Below are 16,386 nucleotides of genomic sequence, written 5' to 3' on the forward strand. Positions count from 1 at the left end.
CTTTTTAAATATTGGGGTAACATTAGCTACCCTCCAATCCATGGGTACTGTTCCCGAGTCAATGGAGTTCCGGAAGATGATCCTTAGAGCATCTGCTATCTCCAGGGCCACCTCCTTAAGTACCCTAGGATGTAGTTTATCAGGCCCCGGGGATTTGTCGGCCTTCAGTCCCCTCAACTTACCCAACACCATATCCCTAGAGATACTAATTTCTGTCAGCTCCTCCCTCTCATTAGTCCCTATGTTTGCCGATATTCCTGGGAGGTTATTTGTGTCCTCCTTTGTGAATACAGAACCAAAGTATGAGTTTAATTGGTCTGCCATTTCCTTATTCTCCATTATATATTCTCCCGAATCGGACTGCAAGGGACCGACTTGGGATTTTACCAGTCTTTTCCTCCTGATATACCGATAAAAGCTTTTGCAGTCTGTCTTTATGTTTGCTGCAAGTTTACTTTCGTATTCTATTTTCCCCTTCCTGATTAATCCCTTTGTCCTCTTTTGCTGTATCCTGTACTGCCCCCAATCTTCCGGTCTGGTGCTTTTTTTTGCCAGTTGATATGCCCTTTTTTTTGATTTTATGCTGTCCCTAATTTCCCTCGTTATCCACGGTTGAGTCACCTTTTTAGGTTTATTTTTATGCCAAACCGGTATAAACATGTTCTGGAATTCTTCCATTCTATCTTTGAATGCTTGCCATTGTCTATCCACTGTCAATCCCCCCAGAAACACCACCCAATCAATCTTACCCAATTCCCGTCTCATACCCTCGTAATTCCCTTTATTTAAGTTCTGGACCTTAGTCTCTGATTCAATTTCCTCACTCTCCATCTCGACTGAGAGCTCGATCATATTATGATCGCTCTGACCCAAGGGGCCTCGTACAAGAAGATTGCTGATAAGTCCCTTCTCATTGCACAATACCCAGTCTAAAATGGCCTGATCTCGAGTCGGCTCCTCGACATATTGGTCCAGATAACCGTCCCGAAAACATTCCAGGAATTCCTCCTCCTCAGAATTTTTACTAATTTGGGTAGTCCAATCAATATGTAAATTAAAGTCACCCATGATGACAGCTGTGCTCTTATCGCACGCTTCTCTAATTTCCCTTTTTATGCCTTCCCTCACCTCCATATTACTATTTGGAGGCCTATATATCACACCCACTAACGTTTTCCTCCCCTTGCTATTTCTCATTTCTACCCATACAGATTCCGTTTCATCCGAGTTAATATCCTTCCTTTCCATTGCATTAATCCCCTCCTTTACCAGCAATGCTACCCCACCTCCCCTACCTTTTTGCCGATCCTTCCTAAATATTGTATATCCCTGGATGTTAAGTTCCCAGCCTTGCCCACCCTGCAGCCACGTTTCTGTAATCCCAATCAAATCATACTTGTTTACCTCTATTTCCACAACTAATTCATCCACCTTGTTCCTAATGCTTCTAGCATTAAGATACAAAGCCTTCAGGCTTGCTTTTTTCACACTCTCATTATGAATTAGTTTGGCCCTTTGTGTTTCTCTCCTTTGCTTATTGCTTCTCACCTTTCTACCATCTATTTCTGACTTCATATGACTTCCCTCTTTTCCACTACCTAGGTTCCCATCCCCCTGCCAAATTAGTTTAAATCCTCCCGAACCGCCCTAGAAAATATTACCCCGAGGACATCGGCTCCCTCACAGTTCAGGTGTAGACCGTCCCCTTGGTACAGGTCACTCCTCCCCAAGAACTGGTTCCAATGCCTCAAGAATTTAAATCCCTCTCCCTTGCACCACTGCTCAAGCCACGTATTTAGCTTATCTATCTTACTCTCTCTAAACTTATTAGCTCGTGGCACTGGTAGCAATCCAGAGATTACTACCTTTGAGGTCCTACTTTTCAATTTAGCTCCTAACTCCCTAAATTCAGCTTGTAGGACCTCCTCCCTCTTTTTACCTACATCGTTGGTACCTACATGTACCACGACAACTGGCTGATCCCCCTCCCCCTTCAGAATGCTCTGCACCCGCTCCGAGACATCCTTGACCCTTGCACCAGGGAGGCAACATACCATCTTGGAGTCTCGGTCTCGGCCACAGAAACTCCTATCTATCCCCCTTACAATTGAATCCCCTATCACTATAGCCCTATCCCTCTTTTTCCCGCCCTTCTGTGCAGCAGAGCCAGTCATGGTGCCCTGAACCTGGCTGCTGGTGCCTTCCCCTGATAAGTCATCTCCCCCAACAGTACCCAAAACGGTAAACCTGTTTTGGAGGGAGATGACCACAGGTGACTCCTGCACTACCTTCCTGCCTTTACCCTGCCTTTTGGTCACCCATTTACTGTCTGAGCTAGCCTTTACCTGCGGTGTGACCAACTCACTGAATGTGCTATCCACAACATCCTCAGCATCGCGTATGCTCCAGAGTGAGTCCATTCGCAGCTCCAGCGCCGCCATGCGGTCCGCTAGGAGCTGCAGCTGGACACACTTCCTGCACACATAGTTGTCAGGGACAGTGTCCCTGATTTCCCACATGGCACAGGAGGAGCATGACACGGGTCCGAGCTGCCTTTCCATGACTTAACCCTTACAATACCCTTTTATTTACTACGATTTAGCTTAATTATTGAATTCTACTTAGAATAAGTTTGTGAAAGTACTCACCAACCAGTCACCTACCTGTTTTCTGGTGTTGTATTTTCACTGCCGCCTCCTGTCCTGGAACCTTTTCCACCTAGGTTAGGCTCCTGAAATAAAATAAATTGAACCTACCTTTTCAACTTCCCCTAACCCCTAAAAGGTTAGAGGAGGTGGAAGGGTGGGAGACACTACACTGTAGTGTTTCGGGTTTAGCAACAGCTCCACCTATATAAGAGTTACTGGCCTCCTGCTCTCCCGACTGCACCAGCTCGCAACTGCCGCCGATTTGAATCTGCCGCCGCTTTTAACTGCCGCCGGTCACTGCCCCTTCACAGGTCCGATGCTCTGATCGGGCCTCACCTCGCAACTGCCGCCGATTTGAATCTGCCGCCGCTTTTAACTGCCGCCGGTCACTGCCCCTTCACAGGTCCGATGCTCTGATCGGGCCTCACCTCGCAACTGCCGCCGATTTGAATCTGCCGCCGCTTTTAACTGCCGCCGGTCACTGCCCCTTCACAGGTCCGATGCTCTGATCGGGCCTCACCTCGCAACTGCCGCCGATTTGAATCTGCCGCCGCTTTTAACTGCCGCCGGTCACTGCCCCTTCACAGGTCCGATGCTCTGATCGGGCCTCACCTCGCAACTGCCGCCGATTTGAATCTGCTGCCGCTTTTAACTGCCGCCGGTCACTGCCCCTTCACAGGTCCGATGCTCTGATCGGGCCTCACCTCGCAACTGCCGCCGATTTGAATCTGCCGCCGCTTTTAACTGCCGCCGGTCACTGCCCCTTCACAGGTCCGATGCTCTGATCGGGCCTCACCTCGCAACTGCCGCCGATTTGAATCTGCCGCCGCTTTTAACTGCCGCCGGTCACTGCCCCTTCACAGGTCCGATGCTCTGATCGGGCCTCACCTCGCAACTGCCGCCGATTTGAATCTGCCGCCGCTTTTAACTGCCGCCGGTCACTGCCCCTTCACAGGTCCGATGCTCTGATCGGGCCTCACCTCGCAACTGCCGCCGATTTGAATCTTTGAATTAGTTAGCCACGGTTGGATCACTTTTCCCATGGAGTTTTTGTTTCGCAATGGAATGTATTTTTGTTGAGAATTATGAAATATTTCTTTAAATGCTAGCCACTGCTTATCTACCACCATACCTTTTAATCTATTTTTCCAATCTACCTTAGCCAACTCGCCCCTCATACCTATGTAATAGGCTTTATTTAAGTTTAAGACCCTAGTTTCGGACTTGGGCAAGTCACTCTCAAAATTAATGTAAAATTCCATCATATTATGATCACTCTGCCCCAGATGATCCTTTACTATGAGATTGCTAATTAACCCTGTCTCATTACACAATACAAGATCTAAAATAGCCTGTTCCCTGGTTGGTTCCATGACATATTGTTCTAGGAAACTGTCCCGAAAGCATTCCATGAACTCGTTCTCCAGACTACCTTTGCCAATTTGATTTGTCCAGTCTATATGAAGATTAAAGTCCCCCAAGATTATTGTATTACCTTTGTTGCAAGCTCTTAGTATTTCTTGATTAATATTCTGTCCAACGGTATCGCTATTGTTAGGGGGCCTATATACTATTCCTACCAGTGTTTTCTGCCCCTTGTTAGTCCTTATTTTCGCCCATACTGATTCTACTTCCTGATCTTCCGAGCCAAGATCCTTTCTCGCTACTGTCCTTATGTCATCCTTTATTATCAGGGCTACTCCCCCTCCTTTTCCATTATGCCTGTTTTTTCTAGAAACGTCAAGTACCCTGGAACATTTAGTTCCCAACCTTGGCAACCTTGCAACCGTGTCTCTGTAATGGCTATTAGATCAAACCCATTTATCTTTATTTGTGCCACTAGTTCATCTATCTTGTTATGAATGCTTTGTGCATTCAGATAAAGAGCCTTTAATTTGAATTTTTTACCATTATTCCATGCTTTGACCTTCTTCTCTGCTGCACTGCTACGATTAAACGTGTCCCTTCCTGTCACACTCTGCTTATTTTTACCCAAATCGCTACACTGCTCTATTGCCTTGACCTTTCTCTTTAGATTTCTAAATTTTCCCTCACCTGACCCAAACCCCCCACCTCCCCTTTTTTAGTTTAAAGCCCTATCTACAGCCCTAGTTATTCAATTTGCCAGGACACTGGACCCAGCCCGGTTTACGTGGAGTCAGTCCCGACGGAACAGATCCCTCTTTCCCCAGTACTGGTGCCAGTGCCCGATGAATTGAAACCCCTTTTTCCTACACCACTCTTTGAGCTATGCATTTAACTCTCTAATCTGCTTGACCCTATGCCAATTTGCGCGTGGCTCAGATAGTAATCCAGAGATTATTACCTTTGTGGTTCTGCTTATTAATTTAGACCCTAGCTCCTCATACTCCCTCAGCAGAACCTCATTCTTAGTTCTACCTATGTCGTTGGTTCCTACATGGTTCCTACACTAAAATGGCAGGGGGTTGGGAACCTGTACAGGGAGACAGAGGAAAGGGAAGCAAGGATAGAAGCAAAAGACAGGAAGGAGAAAAGCAAAAGTGGAAGGCAGAGAAATCAAGTGTGTAAATCAAACAGGGCCACAGTAAATAATAATTCTAAAATGACTAAGAGTATTAAAAAAAAACAAGCCTGAAGGCTTTGTGTCTTAATGCGAGGAGCATTCGTAATAAGGTGGATGAATTAGCTGGGCAAATAGATGTAAACGGATAAGATATAATAGGGATTACGGAGACATGGCTCCAGGGTGACCAAGGCTGGGAATTCAACATCCAGGGATATTCAATATTCAGGAAGGACAGGCAAAAAGGAAAAGGAGGTGGAATAGCATTGCTGGTTAAAGAGGAGATTAACACAATAGTAAGGAAGAATATTAGCTCTGATGATGTGGAATCTGTATGGGTAGAGCTGAGAAATACCAAGGGGCAGAAAACGTTAGTGGGAGTTGTATACAGACCCCCAAACAGTAATGCTGAGGTTGGGGATGGCATTAAACAGGAAATTACTAACGCGTGCAATAAGGGCACAGCAGTTATCATGGGTGACTTTAATCTACATATAGAATGGGCTAACCAAATTAGTAACAATACTGTGGAGGAGGAATTCCTAGAGTGTATACCGGATGGTTTCCTGGACCAATATGTTGAGGAACCAACTAAACATCAGGCCATCTTAGACTGGGTATTATGTAATGAGAAAGGATTGATTAGCAATCTTGTTGTGCGAGGCCCACCTTGGGGAGGAGCGATCATAATATGATAGAATTCTTCATTAAGATGGAGAGTGCAGTAGTTGACTCAGAGACTCGGGTCCTGAATTTAAATAAAGGAAACTACGATGGTATGAGGCGCGAGTTGGCTAGGATGGATTGGGGAACGTTACTTAAAGGGTTGACGGTGGATAGGCAATCGCAAACATTTAAAGATTGCATGGATGAACTACAGAATTTGTTCATCCCTGTCTCATAAAAATAAAACAAAAAAGGTGGCGCAACCGTGGCTAACAAGGGAGATTAGGGATAGCATAAGATCCAAGGAGAGGACATATAAATTGGCCAGAAAAAGCATCAAACCCGAGGATTTGGAGCAGTTTAGGATGCAGCAAATGAGGACAAAAAGGATTAATTAAGAGGGGGAAAATAGAGCATGAGAGTAAGCTTGCAGGGAACATAAAAACTGACTGTAAAAGCTTCTATAGATATGTGAAGAGAAAATGATTGGTAAAGTCAAGCGTAGGTCCCTTGCAGTCAGAATCAGGGGAATTTATAATGGGGAACAAAGAAATGGCAGACCAATTAAATACATACTTTGGTTCTGTCTTCACAAAGGAGGACACAAATAACCTCACAGAGATGCTGGGAACATAGGGTCTAATGAGAGGGAGGAACTGAATGAAATCAGTATTTGTAGGGAAATGGTGTTAGGAAAATTGACGGGATTGAAGGCCGATAAATCCCCAGGGCCTGATAATCTACATCGTAGGGTACTTAAGGAAGTGGCCCTAGCAATAGTAGATGCATTGCTGGTCATCTTCCAAAATTCTATAGACTCAGGCACAGTTCCCATGGATTGGAGTGTAGCTAATATAACCCCACTATTTAAGAAAGGTAGTAGAGAGAAAACAGGGAATTATAAGCCTGACATCGGTAGTGGGGAAAATACTAGAGTCCATTATAAAAGATGTAATAGCAGAGCACTTGGAAAACAGTGACAGGATCGGAAAAAGTCAACATGGATTCACAAAAGGTAAATCGTGCTTGACTAATCTACTGGAATTTTTTGAGGATGTAACTGGTAGAATAGATAAGGGAGAACCAGTGGGTGTGGTGTATTTGGACTTTCAAAAGGCTTTTGATAAGGTCCTGCATAAGAGATTAGCGTGTAAAGTTAAAGCACATGGGATTGGGGGTAAGGTACTGACTTGTATAGAGAACTGGTTGGCAGACAGGAAGCAAAGAGTTGGAATAAACGGGTCTTTTTCTGAATGGCAGGCAGTGACTAGTGGGGTACCGCAGGGATGGGTGCTAGGACCCCAGCTATTCACAATATATATTAATGATCTAGACGAGGGAACTAGATGTAATATCTCCAAGTTTGTAGACGACTCAAAGCTGGGTGGGTGTGTGCTGGGAGGAGGATTCCGAGAAACTGCAGTATGATTTGGACAGGTTGGGTGATTGGGCAGATGCAGTATAATATGGATAAATGCGAGGTTATCTACTTTGGTGGCAGCAACAGGAAGGCAGATTATTATCTGAACGGCAATAGATTGGGAGAAGGGGAAGTGCAACGAGACCTGGGTGTCCTTGTCCACCAGTCGCTGAAGGTAAGCATGCAGGTGCAGCAGGCGGTTAAGAAGGCAAATGGTATGATGGCCTTCATAGCGAGAGGCTTCAAGTACAGAAGCAAGGATGTCTTGCTGCAGTTGTCAGGGCCTTGGTGAGACCACACCTTGAGTATTGTGTGCAGTTTTGGTTGCCTTATCTGAGGAAGGATGTTCTTGCCATGGAGGGAGTGCAGCGAAGATTCACCAGACTGATAACTGGGATGGCAGGAATGACGTATGAGGAGAGATTGGGTCGATTGTGCTTATATTCGCTGGAGTTTAGAAGAATGAGAGGGGATCTCATTGAAAATTATAACATTCTAACAGGACTAGACAGACTAGATGCAGGAAGGATGTTCCCAATTGCAGGGGAGTCCAAAACCAGGGGTCACAGTCGAAAGATAAGGGGTAAGCCTTTTAGGACAGAGATGAGGAATTTCTTCACCCAGAGAGTGGTAAACCTGTGGAATTCTCTACCACAAAAGGCAGTTGAGACCAATTCATTCATTAACTATATTCAAGAAGGAGTTCGATATATTTCTTAAGGCTAAAGGGATCAAGGGATATAGGGAGAAAGCAGGGACAGGGTACTGAATTTGATCAGCCATGATCGCATTAAATGGCGGAGCAGGCTCGAAGGGCCGAATAGCCTACTCCTGCTCATATCTTCTATGTTTCTATGACAACTGCATCCCCCCTCCCCCCCACCACTCCAAGTTCTTCTCCAGCCACGAGGCAAAATAACCCTGGCACCGGGCAGGCCGCACAGCCTTTGGGACTCTTTCGCGGCGGCAGAGAACAGTATCTATCCCCCCTGACTATACTGTCCCCTACTATTACCACATTCCTTCCTTCTCCCCCCATTTGCATGGCCCCCTGTACCACAGTGCCGTGGTCAGTTTGCCCATCCTCCCTGCAGTCCTTTTCCTCATTCAGAGTGGTAGAAAGTACCTCGTACCTGTTGGGCAATGTCCAGGGCTGAAGCTCCTCCATCACTACATCCTGGGTCCTGATACCTTCCTGACTCGCAGTCACATCTTTCTTCCTGGACAGGAGAACCAATCAGACTAACTTGGAAATATTTACTAATATGTTGATGTAAAGATATTAATTTATGAATTTTGCTTCTAATGTTTTTCTCCCAAACATTCTCCACAATATTAATCCCTGCTCTTATCACGAAAAGTGTTGAATTATTTTAGGTACTTCCCAATGGTATAGTGGGAAACAAACTTCATTGTACTCTCAATTTTTAATTTTGTATTTCAAACATTTATACCAAATCAAAATTGTAAATTATTTGTTTAATCGAAGTATTTTCTGTGTCTTTCTCAATAAACAAATAGTAGTTTCTTCTAAAATAGCTTCCTGCAATTTTTATACGTCATTACATAACTCATGTTTCTTTTAACACTCCACGAAACGTTTAAGAGGAAATCTATATTTACATCATTCCTGGGGCTTGTTAGGACTACAGAACAACAGATAAAATAAAATGGTTTGTGTTTTTCCCCTTTTTTGGTTATCTTCCTAAACGTCTTAATACTTTTTATTGACTTTTTAAAAAATATGTAACTCCTCCCTGCCCTCCCCCTCCAACAGCATGGTTGCATGTTTGTGCAAAGCTATTCACTTTAGTCGATCATTCAAAATCAAATATTGAGAATTTTTCAATTTTAAAATGTTTTAAGCATTTTGGAGCCTTTTTAAAAGCATTTGGACTTCAAGACCTGGTTGAAACTTGTTTAGATGAGATTGATTTTTATTTCTGTTTCTTCCAAATTCATATTCGAAACTTAGGGGGGACAAAAGTGTTTTTAACACATTTTTTATGAAAAGTTCATTAAAAATCTTTAAATTCTTTCAAGACTCGTTGCAGCTTTGACAGAAGTTGCATCAAGTTTCTCTTTCCCTCTTCAACGCTGTCATTAAACATACAACCAAATAATAAAGTAAACTCTAATTCTAAACGGAGCTTAAATAAGAAAGTGAATAAAGTGGTTATACTTCCGATGAGTTGGGATCAGTTTTGGAGAAGTTGTTTGTTGCTTTACAGCTGCCGTTCCCTCCATCTCTCTCAGACTCTGAGGTAAAAACGGGGGCACAAACTATTTCCCCTCTCTCATAACATGATTTAAATAACCCTGATAGATTCTATCAAAACGGGGACAGCACCTGGCAGAATTTAACTGGAACTTACCGCGGGACGTTCAACATCACATTCCCGTATTTTTTTCCGGTTTTCAACAATTTTCTGAATTTTTTGTTTCTCTGGGGGCCTAAAACTTGTTTGCTTTAGCCTCCTTCCAGCGGCCATTGTACATGGGCTGCGCCTCCACCTGTGTTGTTCCAAAATGTGGCTGCCGCTCAGTCCCCGAGAACGGACTACACACATCTAGACCCTCACCCCTCTCCCTCCCTCCCCCCCGTTAATGCTCCCTCCCTCCCTCTCTTCCTCTCTCCCTCCGTCGCGCTCTCTCCCTCGCCCGACCTCTCTCCCCCTCGCCCGCCCGCCCTCTCTCCCCCTCGCCCGCCCGCCCTCTCTCCCCCTCCCTCGCCCGCCCTCTCTCCCCCTCGCCCGCCCGCCCTCTCTCCCCCTCGCCCGCCCGCCCTCTCTCCCCCTCGCCCGCCCGCCCTCTCTCCCCCTCGCCCGCCCGCCCTCTCTCCCCCTCGCCTGCCCGCCCTCTCTCCCCCTCGCCCGCCCGCCCTCTCTCCCCCTCGCCCGCCCGCCCTCTCTCCCCCTCGCCCGCCCGCCCTCTCTCCCCCTCGCCCGCCCGCCCTCTCTCCCCCTCGCCCGCCCGCCCTCTCTCCCCCTCGCCCGCCCGCCCTCTCTCCCCCTCGCCCGCCCGCCCTCTCTCCCCCTCGCCCGCCCGCCCTCTCTCCCCCTCGCCCGCCCGCCCTCTCTCCCCCTCGCCCGCCCGCCCTCTCTCCCCCTCGCCCGCCCGCCCTCTCTCCCCCTCGCCCGCCCGCCCTCTCTCCCCCTCGCCCGCCCGCCCTCTCTCCCCCTCGCCCGCCCGCCCTCTCTCCCCCTCGCCCGCCCGCCCTCTCTCCCCCTCGCCCGCCCGCCCTCTCTCCCCCTCGCCCGCCCGCCCTCTCTCCCCCTCGCCCGCCCGCCCTCTCTCCCCCTCGCCCGCCCGCCCTCTCTCCCCCTCGCCCGCCCGCCCTCTCTCCCCCTCGCCCGCCCTCTCTCCCCCTCGCCCGCCCGCCCTCTCTCCCCCTCGCCCGCCCGCCCTCTCTCCCCCTCGCCCGCCCGCCCTCTCTCCCCCTCGCCCGCCCGCCCTCTCTCCCCCTCGCCCGCCCGCCCTCTCTCTCCCTCGCCCGCCCGCCCCCTCGCCCGCCCGCCCCCTCGCCCGCCCGCCCCCTCGCCCCCTCGCCCGCCCGCCCCCTCGCCCGCCCGCCCCCTCGCCCGCCCGCCCCCTCGCCCGCCCTCCCCCTCGCCCGCCCGCCCGCCCTCCCCCTCGCCCGCCCGCCCGCCCTCCCCCTCGCCCGCCCGCCCTCTCTCCCCCTCGCCCGCCCGCCCTCTCTCCCCCTCGCCCGCCCGCCCTCTCTCCCCCTCCCTCGCCCGCCCTCTCTCCCCCTCCCTCGCCCGCCCTCTCTCCCCCTCCCTCGCCCGCCCTCCCTCCCCCTCCCTCGCCCGCCCTCCCTCCCCCTCCCTCGCCCGCCCTCCCTCCCCCTCCCTCTCGCCCCCACCCTCGCCCGCCCGCTCTCCTTTCCTCCGTCCCCCTTTCTGTCTCTCTCGCCCTGGTCTCTCTCTCTTGCCCCGGTCTTACCTAGGATTACATAGGATATACGGCACAGAAACAGGCCATTCGGCCCAACAAGTCCATGCCGGTGTTTATGCTCCACTCGAGCCTCCTCCCTTTCCTCATCTAAATCTATCAGCATAACCCTCTATTCCCTTCTCCCTCATATGCTTGTCCAGCCTCCCCTGAAATGCATCTATACTATTCGATTGAACTACTCCCTGTGGTAGCGAGTTCCAGATTCTCACCACTCTTTGGGTAAAGAGGTTTCTTCTGAATTCCCTATTGGATTTCTTGGTGACTATCTTATATTGATGGTCTCTAGTTATGCTCTTCCCCACAAGTGGGAACATTCTCTCTGTATTCACTCTATCAAAACTTTTCATAATTTTATAGACCTCTATTAGGTCATCCCTCAGCCTTTTTTCAAGAGAAAAGAGACCCAGCCTGTTCATCCTTTCCTGATATGTATACCCTCGCATTTCTGGTATCATCCTTGTAAATCGTCTCTGCACCCTCTCCAGTGCCTCTATATCCTTATTATAATATGGCGACCAGAACTGCACGCCGTACTCCCAAGTGTGGCCTAACCAAGGTTCGCTACAGGTTTAGCATAACTTCCCTACTTTTCAATTCTATCCCTCTAGAAATAAACCCTGGTGCTTGGTTTGCATTTTTTATGGCCTTGCTAACCTGTGTCACAACTTTTAGTGATTTGTGTATTTGTACTCCGAGATCCCTTTGTTCCTCTACCCCACCTAGACTCACACCCTCCAAGTGATAAGTGACCTCCCTATTCTTCCTACCAAAATGTAATACCTCACATTTGTCTGTGTTGAACTTCATTTGCCAATTATTTGTCCATTCTGCAAGTTTATTAATTTTCTCCTGTAATTTGTTGCAGTCCTCCTCAGTATTGACTATCCCCCCCAATTTGGTATCATCTGCAAATTTAGAAATTGTGTTTTTGATTCCAAAGTCTAAATCGTTAATGTAAATTGTGAACAGCAATGGTCACAGCACTGATCCTTGTGGAACACCAGTACCCACCTTCTGCCACTGTGAATAGCTACCCTTTACCCGCACTCTCTGCTTTCTGTCTTGAAGCCAGCCAGCAATCCAATCTGCTACTTGTCCCTTGACTCCGCATACTTTGACTTTATTCATTAGTCTATTATGGGGTACCTTATCGAAGGCCTTTTGAAAATCTAGATAAATTACATCTACTGCATTACCATTGTCTACTCTCTCTGTTACCTCTTCAAAAAATTCAATAAGGTTGGTCAGGCAAGATTTTCCCTTTTGAAATCCATGCTGACTATTCATTATTATACTTTTCGTTTCTAGATGTTTTTCTATTCTCCTTCAGTAGGGATTCCATTATTTTTCCTACCACTGATGTTAAGCTGACTGGTCTATAATTCCCTGGACATGTTCTATCCCTCTTAAATATAGATATTATTATGTTAGCTATCCGCCAATCCCCTGACACTACACCATTTTCTAATGAATTATTAAATATGCGTAGTAATGCCTTTGCTATCCCTTCCCTAGATTCTTTTAAAATGCGTGGATGCAACCCATCCGGATCCGGAGTTTTATTCTCTTTGAGTTTAATTAGTTTATTTAATATATCCCCTTTTTATTTTAAATGCACTTATCTCATTATTCATCTCATCATCCAATGTCATGTCCACCTGTTCTATCTCCCTGGTATATAACGAAGCGAAATAATGATTTAATATTTCTGCCATCTCTATCGTTACCTGTGATATTGTCCTGTTCATCCCTTAATGGCTTTATTCCCATCCCAACCTTTTTTTATTGATGTGCCTGTAAAATATTTTACTATTTTTTATGTTCCTTGATAATTTAATTTCATAGTTCCTCTTTGCCTTCCTAATTGTTTTTTTGACTTCTCTCCTAATCCCTTCATATTCTCTCTTATCATGCACTCCTCTACTGTCTATATACTTAATGTATGCCTCTTTCCTTACCCTGTATTGTTTCCTTATGTCTTTATTCATCCATGGAGTCTCATTAGTGTTTAGTTTGTTCTTTCCTTTCAGCAAAATATATTTTTCCTGCACTCTGTTTTAAATGTTTCCCATTGTCGTTCTACATCGTTGTTTGCCAATATTGTTGCTTATTTTATCATCCCAAGTTGTATTCTCAGCCCCTCAAAATCAACTTTTCTCCAATCTATTAACTTGTTTTTTGTCATTCTTATGTCCTTCTCTATTGTCATCTTAAAGCATATTATATTATGGTCACTATTACCTATATGTTCCCCTACTTTTACTTTTTTTATCTGCTCTGGCTCATTCCCCATAACTAGATCCAATAGCAAATCCTCCCTTGTTGGGCTTTTTACATATTGGGTTAGAAAGGGGTCCTGTAGACATTGTACGAACTCCATTCAAATTCAAATTCAAATCGCTTTATTGGCATGATAAGGTACATCTTATGTTGCCAAAGCATCAAAATACATTTATGGTTCAACACATAAACGCAGTTCTATTCATACAGTGCATAAACAGGTATATCCCTGAGTGTATAAATATACATTCGCCTTGTTTATATATACTCTTTTCTTAGTTTACTGGTTGTCCCTCTGTTCATGGCAAGCTGTAACATAGTGTGCCGCCAGTGTTACACAGCTTCTCTCCTCCCCCAGTAGGAATGGGAGTTTTTGGTTGTCATTCAGATTTCTGAATTCAGGGCATATTTGTGAGAATTTTTGGTAGAAATTCTCCCTGATGCCCTGATATTTTCCACAGGCTGTGAGGAAGTGCATCTCTGTCTCTACTACTCCCTGACTGCAGTGAGCGCATATCCTGTCTTCTCTTGGCAGCCTGGTCTGCCTGTGTCTGCCTTTTTCGATCGCTAGGCTATGTTCGCTAAGTCTGTACCTTGTCGAGGTTCTTCTCAGTTTGTTATCCTTTACCATGGTCAGGTAATCAGCTATGTTGTATTGTCTGTTTAGGGCCAAGTAGCAATTGAGTTTGCTTTGGGTTTTTGTTGTTTCTGCCCAATATGTCAGATATTTTTCCTTTTGCTTAGCGACGATTGTGTTGGGTCGAATTCTTTGTGTTACCCTTACCCCCTTTAACTACCTCTTCTGTCTAATTAATATTGGGGTAGTTGATTATTATTCTATGTTTTTTACTCATTTCCCTAATTTGTCTGCATATTACTCCCCCTGTCTCTCTCTCTCTCTCCCCTATCTCTTTCTCTCTCTCTCTCCCCCATCTCTTTCTTTCTCTCCCCCATCTCTTTCTCTCTCTCTCCCCCATCTCTTTCTCTCTCTCTCTCCCCATCTCTTTCTCTCTCCCCATCTCTTTCTCTCTCTCTCCCCATCTTTCTCTCTCTCCCCATCTCTCGCTCTCTCTCTCTCTCCATCTCACTCTCCATCTCTTTCTCTCTCTCTCTCTCCATCTTTTTCTCTCTCCCCATCTCCCCCATCTTTGTTCTCGCCCCCCAGCCTCCTGCGCTCGCCCCCCCCCCCCCGGCCTCCCGCGCTCGCCCCCCCCCCGGCCTCCCGCGCTCGCCCCCCCCCCGGCCTCCCGCGCTCGCCCCCCCCCCCGGCCTCCCGCGCTCGCCCCCCCCCCCGGCCTCCCGCGCTCGCCCCCGGCCTCCCGCGCTCGCCCCCCCCCCGGCCTCCCGCGCTCGCCCCCCCCCGGCCTCCCGCGCTCGCCCCCCCCCCGGCCTCCCGCGCTCGCCCCCCCCCCGGCCTCCCGCGCTCGCCCCCCCCCCCCCCGGCCTCCCGCGCTCGCCCCCCCCCCCCCGGCCTCCCGCGCTCGCCCCCCCCCCCCGGCCTCCCGCGCTCGCCCCCCCCCCCGGCCTCCCGCGCTCGCCCCCCCCCCCCCCGGCCTCCCGCGCTCGCCCCCCCCCCCCCCGGCCTCCCGCGCTCGCCCCCCCCCCCCCCCCCCCGGCCTCCCGCGCTCGCCCTCCCGCGCTCGCCCCCCCCCCCCGGCCTCCCGCGCTCGCCCCCCCCCCCGGCCTCCCGCGCTCGCCCCCCCCCCCGGCCTCCCGCGCTCGCCTCCCCCTCTCTCTCCCTCCTCCCCCTCCTCCCTCCCTCCTCCCCCTCCTCCCTCTCCCTCCTCCCCCTCCCTCCTTCAGCCTCTCCCCCCCCAGCCTCTCCCCCCTCCCTCCCTAAGCCCCTCCCCCTCCCTGCCCCCCTCCCCCTCCCTCTCCCTCCCTGCCCCTCCCTCTCCCTCCCCTCCCCACCCCTAGCCTCTTCCCCCCCCGCCCCCCCCCCCCCCCCAGCCTCTCCCCCCAAAGACATGACGCACGATTAAGAGTTACGGTGAAAAATGTAATTTGCGGCTAACTCGGATGGATAATTGCAGCTACTAATCTTGGGAAAGAAAGTCACAGCCGGGGCACTACCCCCCTGACTTCCCACCACATACATTGAAATGGGGGCGGGCACAGAGGAAACCTCTAGAGTTCCAGCATCATCAATGTAATAGTGATTATAACCAACAATTTAAATTTCAAAGAGATTGTGGTTCCACCTGTTTATTCCTTTGTATTTCTCTACATGTAATATGTTCTACTTTTGTGCTTGTTCCAGAAAGTTAGTTGTATAGTGCAACTTTAGAAAGTATCGTGTTATAAAATCGGTTTCTGTATAAGTTAGTGCTATGCAATAAAATAAATATGAGGGCGGGATTGAACTGCATTATACCTATCATAATGTTCAATTTTTTTTTTAAGGCTTTGGTACTACAAAAGGGCAACTTGTACGCTCAATCTTATATCCAAAACCAACAGATTTTAAACTGTACAGAGATGCTTACCTCTTCCTACTCTGCCTTGTTGGCGTAGCAGGGATTGGATTTTTATACACGGTTATCAACAGTGTTTTGAATGGGGTATGTCTTTGCTCTCTTTTCTGAGTACTTAGTTAACTTGTTAAAGGGAGGAAAAAAGTGTGTTTCAAAATTTGTATTTAGAGAACTGTGTACTTAGTTAAATAACTGCATATGCTTTGTAATTATAAAAAAGTTGTCGCTATATGGATTACCTTAGATAGAGAATGTTCACCAGAAATAAATCTTGAATGTCAATTTGAATAGGACATTTTTTTATCTGTAATTAATAGGCTCAGTGGCAAAAAATGTTTTTAGAATCCTGCTCATTACACCTCAGAAAATTCCAATTTATCTGCTTTATTGCCACAT

At 48.0% G+C, this 16,386-nt stretch overlaps 1 protein-coding gene across 1 annotated transcript in view; it reads left to right on the forward strand.

Annotated features, from left to right (window-relative positions):
* Positions 1-16,386, forward strand: part of atp13a3 (ATPase 13A3) — a 173,847-nt gene that overhangs the window by 48,804 nt on the left and 108,657 nt on the right. The window contains exon 10 of the mRNA XM_085990222.1: positions 15,920-16,077. Coding sequence (XP_085846348.1) covers positions 15,920-16,077 — 158 coding nt within the window. The remainder of the gene's footprint in view (positions 1-15,919; positions 16,078-16,386) is intronic.

The sequence above is a fragment of the Somniosus microcephalus genome, chromosome 6, assembly GCF_052327205.1.
Source record: "Somniosus microcephalus isolate GS21.2 chromosome 6, FLI_Smic_1.0, whole genome shotgun sequence".
NCBI lineage: Eukaryota > Metazoa > Chordata > Chondrichthyes > Squaliformes > Somniosidae > Somniosus > Somniosus microcephalus.